At 37.6% G+C, this 14,939-nt stretch overlaps 1 protein-coding gene across 3 annotated transcripts in view; it reads right to left on the bottom strand.

The window, feature by feature from the left end:
- The window catches only part of PARD3B (par-3 family cell polarity regulator beta), a 1,417,836-nt gene that overhangs the window by 883,531 nt on the left and 519,366 nt on the right, over positions 1-14,939 (bottom strand). For all 3 annotated transcript variants that reach the window (XM_006889111.1, XM_006889110.1, XM_006889109.1), the window contains exon 3: positions 10,305-10,476. In XM_006889111.1, the coding sequence (XP_006889173.1) occupies positions 10,305-10,476 (172 nt within the window). The remainder of the gene's footprint in view (positions 1-10,304; positions 10,477-14,939) is intronic.

The raw sequence follows: 14,939 nt of genomic DNA, 5'->3' as shown, positions 1-14,939 counted from the left end.
CAAATTATGTTATCACTGGGCCAGGAAAGTACAAGGAGCTGAAGATGACAGCATCACTGAGAATATTTTCACTACTTAGAGAATAGTCCTCTGCAAACATGGCAAAAAGTGGTCTTACTATTAAAAGCAATCTGCAAAAGAGGCTTAAAGACCGCAGGGTCTAATATCAAGTGAACAGTGGGAGAAGGTGACCTTTTATTCCGTTTGTTTATTAGAGGATCTGTAGACTTCATCTCCGTGTGGGTCTAGCACCAGGAAGGGCCAAAGGGGAGATGGTGAACTCTGTGGGATTTTTTTAAGAGGTCATGAAATCAACTTTGAAAAAAAAAAAAACAGCTGAGAAAAGAAAGAAATGAAACCACGGGTTTTTAGATAAAATCTTAAGGTTTTGGAGAGTAAACTCTAGTCTCGTAGTTTCATCTGTTAAGAGTCAAGCCAATTTAGATTCAACTTATGTAGTCATTTTAGCCATTAGAATTACTAGACAAAACTAAAGAAAACGCTGAAGGAGAACTGAAGCATAGAGGACATAAAAGATGAATATATAAAGGTGAAATGGACATAAAAGTGAAAATAGATGTTCTATTAGGCTGATGGGCACCTTTGAATTGTTTTAATTTTTTTTTCTTTTTGCTGTTGTTATGTGCCATCAAGTCGACTACGACTCATAGCAACCCAAGCACAACAGCTCTGAATCCTGCTCTATTCTGAGCCAACCTCACTGTCTCTGACACACCTCCCCCCATGCATAAATAACGTATCATTTAAAAGGACATTGCAAATAGAAATACCATGTGATCCAGCAATTCCTCTATTGGGAATATACCCTAAAGAAACCATAACTGCCACCCAGGCAGATATATACACACCCATGTTTATTGCAGCTTTGTTCACAATAGCAAAGAGTTGGAAGCAACCTAAGTGCCATCAACAAATTAATAGATAGAGAAGCTCTGGTATATTCACACAATGGAACTCTATGCTGCATTGAAAAACAAGGATCTCATGCAATATTATTCAAAATGAGTGACCCTGGAGGACATTATGCTGAGTGAAATATCTCAGTCACAAAAGGACAAATACTGCATAGTGTCACTGTTGTAGAATAGGACTGACATCAGGGTTGGGGTAAGACTGAGAAAAATTGGGTAAATTAGGTATACAGCATTGAAACAGATGAGGGAGAGAACAGTTTAAAAGCAATATATGATTGGGTGTTAGGGTAATGACAGGAGTCTAGAGTGAAGGTTTCATAGTGGATTGTACTTGGGGGGGTGAAGGGAGGACTGTTATAAATGAAGAATTTTTATCTTGGTTTTCAAAGAGAAGAGAGAATTGGGGGAGGGGTGGGTAGGGGAAAGATGCAAGAATGAATGAATGGAAATCCAAAATTTGTAAATGTTCATTAAAATTATATTTTTTTTTTAAAAGGACATCATGCTTGGCAGGGAGGAGGGACAGCACAGGAGAAGAAGACACTGGAGGAGACAGATTGATACAGTAACTGGGGCAACAGGGGTAGGTGTATCAGTCAGTGAGACTGATCAGGACAGGGCAGGACATAGGGTCGCTATGAGTCGCAGGGGACTTGACAATATTCAACTCTCACTCTCTGTCTACACACACACACACACACACACACACACACACACACACACACCTGAGTATTGTCAAGTTGAAACCAACTCATAGCTAACTCTCCAGTGGGTTTTCAGAGGCAATAAATTGCTACCTGAGAGGAGACTGCCCCCTCCTCTCTTTCTCCCATGAAGCAGAGAGGTCAATCTGAACCTTGTATCTTTGAGTTGGCAGTGTAATTCTTTTCACAGTGAAATTTCTTACTATTAACTGACCAGACCTACACACACACACACACACATTCTGCAAAAGAGGTTTAAATAGATATTAATGTATGGTGTTTTAAGTAGAATTTGTCACACTATTTTTGCAAAGTGGTATGAACTGATCATCAATCCCTGGAATCAACCATTTAACTACAGTTGCTCAGAAGCTTCAAAAGCAGGCATACTTAAAATGGCACAAATAAAATATCGTCCACATTTGAACTGCATATCAAGTCAACAAAAAAAAGGCCTTTTCAGATTTGTCAGAAGCTGCCCGTCTTTTGGAATTGACTTTTATTCTTTCATATAACCAACTACCTCAGGCTCTTTTCCAAATTGTGTGTGTATGTGTATGCACACAGAAATGTTTTAAACATTCCATGTATTACTTAACTTTTTACCCTCAGAGCAATTTTTCCTGTACTCTGAAACAAAATTTTAAAAAAATACAAAGAAAAGGAAGAAATAAAAATAGTCCACTAAGAGTGGTGCCAAAATGGGTTAGAAATTCTGTCACCTCCTATGGCCCTGATATAGCTGCTGTCATGCCAGAAAGCATGCACACTCTTTGTTGACTATATGCCTATGACTGATTGATGATAACTTAGCAAGGTTACCATAGCTAATTACAACATCATTCATCTAAGCCTACATGGGGGCGGGGGGAACCCACCAGGCTCTCAGGGAAGAAGAAAGAAAAGCTATTCTATAGCTGTTAACTTTTGAGTAATCAGCCTCAACAAGAAACAAATAGAATGAAACTCCCTGACCAAATTATGACTTATGGGTCCATTCAACCAGATGATCCCAGTTCCCTGGTCATTTCAGTTCTGGGTTTCAGAGCGGACAGCACAGATACTCTAGCAACAAGAAACCCATGCTTGCATGTGGGCTTTGTAGTCAGAATTCAAAGGTTCCATCAGAAGCACAAGCCAGCCCAGACCTTTCGTTCTGCTATGTGTGTGGTGTGAGTGTGTTTGTCTAGGATCAGATGCCAATACTTAAACTCACATTATGGACACAGCAGCTACTTACATACTGCCGCCTAATTAAAGGAATAAACTTCCCCCTTCTTTATTTTTTTCCTGAAGACCAGTGCCATAAAGGGATTTGGTTTCTTCAAAAATTCTGAAAAACGTTCCCATATGTTTCCTTTGCGCAAGGAGTGAGTCAAAGTCAGAGGGAAAATGTTAACAATTTCCAATAATAATCTATGGTGAGGCAGTATTTTCTGAGAACTACTGAAAAGAAAGAGAAGCGAACCCACTGTTTTGAAAAAAAATATTACAATAAACATACAATCATAATTTCCATTTCTGTTTTGAAGAAGCACAAACACACATGGAAACAATCCCAGGCACCTTTCAGCTTTCAAGTTTCAAAAACAAGAATCACTTTCAAACAGAAAGTAGCTCATCTTCAAAGTTCAACATACAAAGAGAATAAAGCTAATACCATTTCAACTCCAAACTTTAATCAGTTGGCTTTGTATCTAGTTAATGTGGATCACAAGAGATGCAACAGCTAAGTGTAAAGTGCTTTTTTTCATCCTGCAGCACTGTTTAAAATATATTGTTAACTTAATTATAATAAAGAAATATTTTCACAAGGAAGCCTGATCCCAAAATTGCAAACTTCATTCAAGAAATAAAAGTATTAAGACAAACTATTAAACAAAACCCTATTAATTAATTGGGGCCACGGGAGAGAAACTGACAGGGGCACAGAGTTAAAGCCTATTTTGGCTTAATGACAAAGAAATTATTCTGGGACATGCACAGGCCATTGGAGCAGGGAGAACTTAGTGCAGTGGAGTTCACAGAAATATGGTGGCTGAAATGGTCCTGGTAGGGAATATTTTTTTCCTAGTGTACCCAAGATGTGTCCTTCAGGGTTCGTTTGGAATATTGTGATGCTGACTGAAAAAACAACTCATTGCCATCAAGCCAGAACCAATTCATAGTTAACCCTCCAGCGGGTTTAAGGAGAAGTAAATTCATGTAAATCACATCTTTCTCTCATGGAGTAGCCGGTGAATTTGAACCATTGGCCTTTGGGTTAGCAGTGTAATTCCTAATCCAGGGTATCCTGATAGGGATAGATTAGATGATGTGTGTAAATAAGAAATAGATAAATAATATCGACTGTGGGATCAGCTCCAAATTGCTGGCTCTCAGTGGAAGCAAAGACTGGCCCAACTTGTTCAGTTGTTAGTGCTCATAAAACATGAAAGGATCAATGAGGAGAAGATTAAAGAAATCTCATTTTTCCAAACACCAAAATCACCACCTTCACTAACATATCTTATTAAAAAAGGAAGTTCTAAGTGCAAATACTTGAAAAAATCAAAAAAGATCAAATATCTTTAATCATAGAATTTAAAATGGTCATTAATTTTAGTGGAACTTTACACACACACACACACATACACACACACACAGAGAGTCAGAGAGAGACATCTACACACTAAGGCAGGAACAAATCCATTTCTAAAACTTGCAGGATAATTTAAAAGAAATTGTCTTCACCTTAATTTTCTGATCTTTGTTCTTTCATTAGATTTTGATTTACAGCTATTCATAGTATCTATTTATTAATTTACACTCTACCTCAAGTCCAAAAGGATATGAGGTGCTATTTTATCACCTATTTTATTAAAAGACATGTATAAATGAAATCCACAATTAATTTTAAAAATGTCATGTAGTTGAAAGAGCACTATGTGAGAAGCCAAGAGATACAGACTGTAATTCTAGTTCTTTAACTGACTAGCTATTTTCATCAGCGTATATTCTACCTACTCGAAGCTTGTATTTGCTCATTTGTAATGCAATGTCAACTGCCTAGATAATTGCTACTTATGAAATTCTGTGGAACTGTATACTTCTCAACCCAAACTTACAAAAATAATTCTGTAGAATATTGACAGTTCTTTTGAGTGGAGTTAGCTCCTTTGCTGTCGAACGTCTTTCTTTAGCATTGGGAATTCACTGTTGCCCACTCAACAGCTTTCTCGAGTCTTTTTTTTTTCTTTTTTATTATCATAAAGTATACTCTTTGCCCAGATAGTGAGCATAAAATGAATTAAAATTGTGTCTAAAATGTGTTACCGAAAACTCCTCAGAAAACAAAAAACCATAAACCAAAAATAGAGTTGCTGTGATACCAATTTAAGTAGCAGAACTGTGTTTTGTCTTGATCTTTTGGAAATAGATTATCCAGACTTTCTTTCTTTCTTTCTTCTTTCCTAAATAAATATCATTTAATTGTGTTTTCAGAAAAGGGTTACACAGCAGTCTATGTTTCCAGCTTGGCATTTTCTACACAGGTAGTTCACTGACATTACTACATTCTTCAAAACACATGATGTGTTATTATGTTCCATTTTAGTTGCTTTGTTCCTCTTAATCTAGTTTCCCTGCTACCTTAGGTTCTAATCTCTGTGTTAAACTCACTATATATAATTTTTCACACCTTTTATTTAAAAGGAGATTTAGCAGGGGTAAAACCACTAACCTTTATATTAGTAGTGAACTATTTAAACTACTCAACAACTAGAATGTAAGTGTTCTATAATGTTTATCTATTTAAAAACTAGGGGATAAAATGAGAGATAAAGCCATATTCAGAATCACAGAATAACCTCCCTGTTTCTATATAGCAGACTAGATAAACCTCTACCCTAGGTAATTTCAAAGTCTAAATGGAGTTTGACTATCATCCTTTGGTGTGTCACCCAGAACTACCACATCTCCTCTTTATTGCAGGCTCTTAGTGTATAAATCTCTAGGTTACAGGGTCATGATATTGGTCAATTTCTGAAACAAAGAATCTCAAAATGTTAAAAAGATTTTGCTAATTATGGCAGAGTTTAGACATAGTCATTCAGCATTTTATTAGAAAATTCATTAGAAAATAAATTGTAGGAAATAATTTAGATGGATGAAACTGGGATTAATGCGGTTACTCACTTAAAATTCCTCTTCCAAATTAAAAATTATATACCTCATTAGTTTATAGGGCATGAAACTATGAACCACTTTAGGTTGGTTTAAAATCTACTCATCTTTGCAAAACTTCCTTGTTTGAATAAGTAGAAAATGTGTTTACTGTATGCCTACTGTGTTTCAAAGGCAATACACGTAGCCTAGTTTAAAGCAATGGAGATCTGGTGGCCTAATGGGTAAGAAGGTGTGCTGCCAATCCAAAGGCAGGTGGTTTGAATCCACCAGATGCTCCTTGGGAGAAAGATAGACAATCTCCCCTCGTGCTATTTACTCCCTCTCCAAACCTACTGAAGGGTCAACTATGAATTGGTTCCAATTCAACTTCATATAACAACAACAAAAGCAGGCTCTTGCGTTGCTTCCCCAAAAGCCTCTCTGGTAGTTTGAATTAACTAACCTCTTGGAGGGAGAAAAATCAATACTCTCCTTTCATGCAATTTATAGCCTCAGCAACCCACTGGCGGTTCAGCTACCAGCCAGCTCTGACTCAATGGCAATAAGAGACTGTGCTTCAGTTACCAAGAACAGCATCAGAAGTGGCCAGGAGTTGTTGCATTCGAAATGGTGAGACAGACACATGCACAGATTACTAAAAGATGCCAGGGTCTGAAGTAGGATATTTAAAATATGACTGAGGAAGACAGAAGAGGATAAGACTTCTAATTCCATCTAGAAGCATTGAACAGTAAGCACTTCATTAACAAGGTCGTATTTTATCTTGGAGCTAAAAGGTAAGTTACATCTACCACGCAATAGAAGCCAATGGGCCAAGTCAAGTGAAGAGAACAAAATATGTTTGGAATAAAATAGGGAACTTAAGGAATAGCAAGTGGCTCATGGCGGCTGCAGGTTAAGACGTTTATGGAAAAGAAGCCAGTCACAAATGTGGACAGAGAAGCAGGGGCTAGATGATGGAGAGCTAGAAACATGCTCCCCTTATTCTCTTATGACTATTTAATGCTAATAGATTGCAAATCACAGTCAATCTCAGGAGAAGTATACACGGAGAAATTTGTTGTAGAGTTTAATGCAGTATTGTTAATAATTTTGTTAAATAAAAAAAGAAAGTTATTGTGTATATTTTAATAAAAAAATATCATTCACCAGTAAAATATGAGATACTTTGGAGAACAGCATAATTATAAGCATGCTTTGATGTCTACTATTTGTTAAATTGCTCTCCTTAGTAAGATAAGAACATAAACAGATCACGGTTTAATTCCTTGAGTAAGTCTAAAGATGGAAAGGGTGAGTGAAACTTCATCAAGTAAGAAGTCAGCTTGCCTCTACACCATCAGCCTGCCCAGATGGGCCCTGGGGTGAAGCAGAACCAGTCTCGGTTCTGTAACACCAAGTAAAGAGCAGAGGTGAAGTGCAGAGGATGTGGCATCGGGCATTTTAGGTGCACCTTCTTCTAACAGCAGGAACAGAAATCCTATTTCTCCCCTGACAGTGCTTCTCATGCTTCACTTCCCCCGGAGCTCACAGGGACCTGAGAGCACAATCCACACTTCCAAAAGTGCCATTAGCATTACATACCCCGCTATCCACAGCCACTCATTACGATGGCAATGCCCAGCCACAGTACACAGAGTGAGTAGAAACTGAAGCCCATCCTGCTGCTTCCTTCCTTAACTGTGTTTTTAAACTAGAAGATCCAGTAAATACAGTTTTCATCCAATTTTAAGGTCTCAGATCTGAAAATAGCACACACTGATAGAACCATGTGGTGGGCACGGGAAGATTCTTCCCTCATTCCTCCCTGCCTAAATTCCTCTAGCTATTCAGAGGAACCATCTGCATCACTTGCTAATGAGTTTGGACATGGTCCTAGGGGCAATGGGGAGCCATTGGAGGTTGTTAAGCAGGGGAGAGAGATAATCAGATTTGTGATTGAGAAAGGCAGCTCTGGCAGCAGCAGGGATCGGAGAAAGCAGGCTCTGTAAAGAAAAGGTCAGTTTGAGGCCTCCACACCAGCCTGACTGATGATGAAGCTCCAGTCGGCAGCAGTGAGAGTAGGCAAGGGGGAGGAAGAACAGAGTGGGGGCTGGAGACATGGAGAGTTACCAAGGTTTCAAGCTAGAAGGCCAAGTTTGCCACCTACATGTGACAGAGAGCTAACGTCAATATTTTATCAATGGTACTAGATTCAAATGGGATTTGCAAGCCAAGGGGTTTGTTCATATATAAATGTACAAAATAATTCTTGGGAAATTGGTGCTCTTACTGTTTTACCAAAAGGATAGGAAGGAACTCTGGTGGTGTAGTTCTTGGGGAGGTGCACTGCTCACCCAGAGGCAGGAACTCTGGTAGCTCACAGGAAAGAGATGGTCAACCCCCTCCTGTGGGATTCACAGCCTTTGAAAAACCACTGCAAAGTCAACTATGCGTCTGTTCTGACTTGCCAGAAATGGGTAAGAGTATATTACAGGCACTGGAGAAAAAGATAACAAATGATGGTATGAGCAAGCATTTGGTTCTGATCTACCACATCTTAGCTGTATAATTTGAGGTAAGTCACATTACTTCTCTGTTTTTATCTCAACTCTTAAGTGAGAATAGTATAAAACTGCATACAGAGTATTGCAGTTAAATCCCATCAAGCTGGAGCCAACTCACAGCTGACCCTCCAGTGGGTTTACAGAAGCTGTAAATTGCATTGGAAGAGACTGCCCATCTTTCTCCTGAGGAGCAGCTGGTGTGTGCTTGAACTGAGTGCTGTTGGGTTGGCAGGTAAGATAACTCCTTATCTATTAGTTCACCAGAGCTCCCTTGAAAAGCATTTTTATGCGTAAGCACAGGATTTCATAGCAGCACTGCCTTCAGCTTAGTGCCTGTCATGTAGTCACCTTTTAATAAATCTTTTATTTATAACTGCTTCACAAAAATCAATTTTGAAGACATGAAAGTCTACTTTCAAAAAAAGAGGAAACCTCAGATTACTTTTCTTCCTGCAGTCAACATTACTATGTTCCTCCAATGGTTCAACAAAAAGAAATAATGGGAGGGAAAAGGCTGAAGAAAAACAAACTTAAATCCCTGAGAAAGAACAAGAGAGAAAGGTAAAAACAAATTCTCAGTACAGGGTATCTTGAGGTTTGGTCTTTTGAAGACCACAGTACTTGCTTATAAATAGAATATTAAAATAAGCAAGAGCAATTTTCCCTTTCATATTCCCTTATTGCCTAATTTTCCTCCCATACTATTTGCATAATGGGTAAAAGGCATCCATTATGCAAATGAATGATAGGGCTGTAAGGGTGCTGAAGCCACAGACCGTGCTCCAGATGAAGAGAGGCTGACGTTAAGCCCTCCAACATCTACTTCTAGCAGATTGCTCTGCTAGCTTGGTTGACAAAAAAAAGGAGGAATATCACGACAACTCTAGGTCATCAGTTTCTGTCTGGTTTATTTTAGAATGGCCATTACAGATACCTTTCAGAAAATTAGTAGAAAATATAGATGCTAATTATGATGCATAAATTTCACTTGATAATATAAAGAAGCAACATTGCATAAAATTCACTTTACAATATACATTTTATTTCAAATGGGCAAAACCATCACTACGTGCTTTATGTTTTTAACCATATGCTTTGAGCGATAAGATTTCTTTTTGCAAAGTGAAATTAGCTTTTGTTCTTAGCATAGAGAATTAACCACAACAGGTGCTCAGAATTGGTCCCCCCAAAAGGTGTGCATACATTCAACAAGAATGCAAAACTTCTTTATGTATCAAGATAGTAGTAGATTTCAAAAAACTTCAGACCATTAAAATGATAAAAATTCATCTTCAAGAAGGATCACCTAAAACTAGCATGTTATTTTTCCTGGAGTTGTAAATTGACTGAAACCTAAGAAGAATGTTTACTTTTTCATCTTGCCAACACCTCCAAGACAAATATAACCAAAAAGGAGTCAAAGAAAAATTATTGGGTGATTGTTCTTGTTCTAATAAGTCTGCAGGAGAGGATTTAAAAAAATGGATTCTACATATTTTCTCCAAATACTGATATCTATAAATCTTTATATCTATAAAGAAAGTGACTAAGAACACAAAATGACCTTTATTTCAAATAGTAATTCCTTAGCTTTTTTCAAAAGTATTTTTTCAAAGAAATTTTTAAAAGTGATTTTCATAGGATACAAGTGAACTTCATCATTTAAGAGTCAACTCCTCCTCTGTGCTATTTCAAGGGCCTACCTACAGATGAGATGCATCTTCAGTTAAAAAAAAATTAAAAGAAAAACCCAAATTGTAACTACTTACTTATGAGAAATAGCAGCTGCAAAAAGCTATGTCACAAAAAATAAACATGATTTTTAAAAAAAAGACCAAACTAGATTTTATTTAAAACATCAAGAGGATAAGAGTCATAAAGTAGAAGCAAGAAGAAACAAGCAAGAAAATTATTTTCACCAAGTGAAAGCATATCACTAAAAATACACTTACCGGATTTCAGAGCAGAAGGGGTTACTTCTATTTCACCCCCAATTGGCTTGAATGCAGCCAGTTGGGCAGCCATGTCCCTCTCAAAAGCATCTGGGCTCTGCTGGTCTGTCAGGTTTCCACTGGGGCTCTCAATCTTGTGAAGTGGTTCTTGCTCGTCAAACACAGCAATCAGCTACAAACAAACCCACCAACACTAATTACTTTGCAGGATACGTATATCACACGAATGTGGTATCTACTTGATGGTGATGTTTCTGTGGTTTTAAAGAAAATGACCTCTTGAAACTTAAACCTTTGTAATGTTTCTGTACTATTGCTTTTAACTCTTCAATATAACTAAACTCTAACACGACAGTGGCTGGGAAATAATGAAAAGGCTTTTTGTTTTGTTTACTTCTGAAATAGGGAAGTAATTCTGGCCAAACACATTATCTTAAAAGGATGGAATGGGTACCCTTCTCCACTCCCTCCTTTCTCCTATATGCACTATGGATTTCAGTGACTCATCAAGAGGGTTCCCTCAATGGAAACCGAACATATAAAAGTAGAACAGACTTACATGTTGTACAGCACACAACTCGGGAAACTTAAACACATTTTAAAATCCCTGATTATAGCTATAGTGTTTACTATATCTTGTATACATAGCTGTCTCATTCATTTTGTTACATGTCTTTTCCTTTTTTCTCTTCCTTCCTTCAAGTGCACCATCAAGTTTAAACATAATGAACACTGAGTTCGATGGAGATAAAGATATGTTCATTTACCATTGTCATATCAACTTTATCTCATATGAGACTTATGGTTCTTATCATTAATATAAAATTTTAATTTTTTTTCTTTTCAAGTTACTCTTCTATAAAATAAAAGAAGTATAATAAAGAGATTCAAGCAATTGTGCAAACACTACTGTGTTGAAGAAACCAGAACAGCCCTTGAAATTACATTTTTGGCCAGCATACAGTATCACCATAGGGTAACTTGAGATGTCTATCAGCTAATAAGTAAAAGTCCAGAACTGATTGCAAAAGGCAGCTCAGGGATGTGACTGTCAAGCCAACAAAACGCCCTGTACACAAGCTAAAGATCTAGCAAACCTTCAAGTATTTTTCATTCATTAAATAAAACAAATCTACTTATGAATCAAACATTTATTCAGTAAAGGGACTCAAAGCCTTATTCACAGGGGAACCTTGTTGGCAATAATATTAATAATACAAGTAGAAGGGTAACCAATCAAAACATCATAAATTCCAAGTTCAGTCTTTCAAAAGAAACGAATACAATTAGGGATATGCAAATTGGATATTCGAAAATAATTTTCATAATTGACTACTCATTTTCAGTATGGAGACTTCTTTAATTGGAAAATCCAACAGTACTCTCACCAACAGGAAAAAAAAAAATCTACTTTTGAAATTGAGGACATAACATTTTCTATTTTTAATTGGTGTTATTTATGAACTGATTTAAAACTTAAGTGGATTAATAATGATGGATTATTCTAAGATGACAACAATCTATAGAAGTTTATCTTTCTAATTATCTGATAAAAGAGAAAAAAGAATCACATCGCACTTTAACCCTTTCAAGACTCATGGGACAAATATCACCCACCAATATTTTCAGTTTCTTGAAACTGTTTTCACAGTTCTAGTACATGCTACCCCTTCACTTGGACTTGCATACTTGTGTAAGCCTAAAAAAATTGACCTCAATCTATTGGCTTTACCACCACAGTTCGCATGGGACATAATCATTATCAAAATTCTCATTTCCTTTCATTACTGAAAAAAACACAGTATCAACAAAAATTCAAAGCCAAAAATAGTTCCATAATTTAAAAAAGCTTAAATTTTTAAAAGAAACATAAATGTATAAAATGTGATGAAGTTTTTATATTTATCATTATACCTATGTTTGAAAATGCTCATGGTATCAACTGGCAACAAATATTAGCTATGTTTATTCACTGAGATTTGAAAGTTTATAAAGAATGTTGGTTTTCATGAAACCATTTATACATGTATATGTTACAACATCAGTCACAAAATTCACAATGAAATCACATCTTCCCACTTCCTGTCAGTTTTATTTCCATCAATCCTTCCACATTCTATCTTCTGAGCTTTATTTTTGGTAAATGCTGCTTTTTGATATCACGTGGAAAATTACTCTCAAGAGAGCTATTGTCCACTTGGTAGGCTTCTATCTACTCTATGTTGAAAGTTGAACCACAGAAGTGGGGGTGGGGGATGATCTTTTTTCCAGTTTCAGAGAGTGACTAAGGGCCATAGCATTAGAGATTTTATCAGTCTCTATTGGATCAGTAAGCCCATTTTTTTTTATGTTTCTTAGTTTGTCCCGCATTTTGCTATCCAAGATCTTCTACTGCAATCACTTTTAGAGTGGTCAGTGGTGGTAGCTGTACTACACCTTCTTCTTCTGGTCTCAGGGTCAACGAAGTTGAGGCCCATTAGCTCACTGTACTGTTTCTAATTATCTTTGTTTTTCTTCCCTCTTCTTTGTTGCAGATAACACAGATAATTGCACCATAAATGACTACTCATTTTAATACTCCAGCCACTACTCACCTTGTAGGATATAGAATACTGCCTTTTTGGATAGTCAATTGATCTTGACATTCTTGAGACTATGGTCCCAAAACACCACGTTTAAGAACTCTTTCCGTCAGAGTGTTTGGTTGTGATTAAAAAATTTCTCTAACTTTGCCCCCTATTAGCTCTGCTATCCAGAGATATAGATAGCTATGTTGTTGTTGTTGTTGTTGTTGTTGTTAAGTGCCGTCTAGTTACAGGAGATTCATAGCGACCCTATGAAGGAGAGTCCTCAACACTTGTGTGTCTCTCATCCTCTCTGCAGGTTCATAGGGTTTCCGGACACAAGCTATTACAGAAGTAGATGCCACTCCTGCTTCCAAGCTTGTTTTAATTGGGGAGCTTCACCCAACACTGTCCGCCAGAGGACAAGAAGCCAGAGGCCACGTGCTGCTGACCCTACTAAGCCTCCCAAGGCACTAGGCCTGGCACGACCTTTAATTATCTATTATCCGGAATGCCCAAATGCTGGCAAACTCTGGGCCAGACACCCCCAGCTCATCTGGCAAGTGCATTCTGCCAACCCCCACTTGGGGTAAATAGAATGCCACAAGCACCTGGATCCCTCCATATCTGTAGCTCAAGACACCAGAGGCCACATGCAGCTGACACTAAGTCTCCCATAGATAGATATAGACAGATAAAGAGATAGATATATAGATGATATAGATATATGCATAGAAATATCATTGACACAGTGACTGAGATAATGTGCTTGATTATGGAAGAACTGCGAGGATGGTGCAGCACAAAACAAGGTATTGATCTGTAGTTCATAATATCACTGTGAGTTTTAGTGAACTGGATGTTGTTGTTGTTATGTGCCATTGAGTCGTTTGCAACTCATAGCAACCCTATGTACAACAGCCCTAAACCCTGTTCTATCCTGTGCCAATTGCACTGCCTCTGACACAGCCATCCCCATTACCCCAGTCACTGAATCAATCCATCTCATAGAGGGTCCTCCCCTCTTGTGCCATCCCTCCACCCTCCCAAGCATGATGTCCCTCTACAAGGACCTGTCCCTCCTTGCAACATGACCAAAGTATGTCAGATGAAGCCCCAGAATCCTTGCCTCCAAGGAGTTGCTTGGTTTAATCCTCTCTAGAATGAATCTGTTTCCTTGGAAGTCCATGGTACATTCAATACTCTTCTCCAGCACCACACCTCAAAGGCATCAATTCTCCTTCTGTCCTCCCTAGTCACTGTCTAACTCTCTGATGCATAACAAGTGATTGCAAAGACCACGGCCTGTATCAGGCACACCTTAGTCTCCAGAGAGACACCATTGCTCTTGAGTACTTTAGAGAGGTCAACAGTGTACTTACTTTCACCTGTCCATATTTGTTCAGCTTGCCTTAACTCTTAATATAATGTGTACCTTAATTATTGGGAAAAAGAGAAAAATTAGAATCTCAATCAGCAGTGCAAAGGCATAAGATTCATAATTTATAAGATGAACCATTATATATGACTTCTGTAGGACTTTGCTTTGATGTTTTAGTATATTCCATAAGACGATATCAACACAAGTTTATAAGGTATATCATAACAGTGTCGTTGTATTCCACTGAGTGGGAACTGACCCATAGCTAACCCTCCAGTGGGTTTTCAGAGGCAGTAATACACAGGAGACTGTCAATTTTTCTCCCGTAAGAAGCTGGTGGATTCAAAGCTGATGCGTTCGGACCATGTGCCTTCAGGATTGCAGCACAGCTTCTTACTACTAGGCCACTGGAGCTCTCTATAATAATAATAATTTTATATCTATTAAATATAAGGCTAGATTTTCAGAGATTTTTTTTTTTGTTTTTCAAGGTCAGACTAAACAGTAATTGGTACTGGAAACTACTTAATGTTCACCCAGGGTTTTAAGCAATGCTATACTAGTTAGCCAAAAAGAAAACAAAAAAGAACAGCTGTGCCGTAAAAGTCCCTGCTGTGTAGTATTAGTATTTGTAATTGACATATGAGAGTGTTATATACTAAGAGGATTTCTCTCTTTAAGGCATTATTA

This window comes from Elephantulus edwardii, unplaced genomic scaffold, assembly GCF_000299155.1.
Source record: "Elephantulus edwardii isolate Elephantulus edwardi_28Jun2011 unplaced genomic scaffold, EleEdw1.0 scaffold00075, whole genome shotgun sequence".
In the NCBI taxonomy this organism is placed as follows: domain Eukaryota; kingdom Metazoa; phylum Chordata; class Mammalia; order Macroscelidea; family Macroscelididae; genus Elephantulus; species Elephantulus edwardii.
Note: the sequence above shows the minus strand (reverse complement) of the source record. Positions and strands in the feature narration are given on the sequence as shown.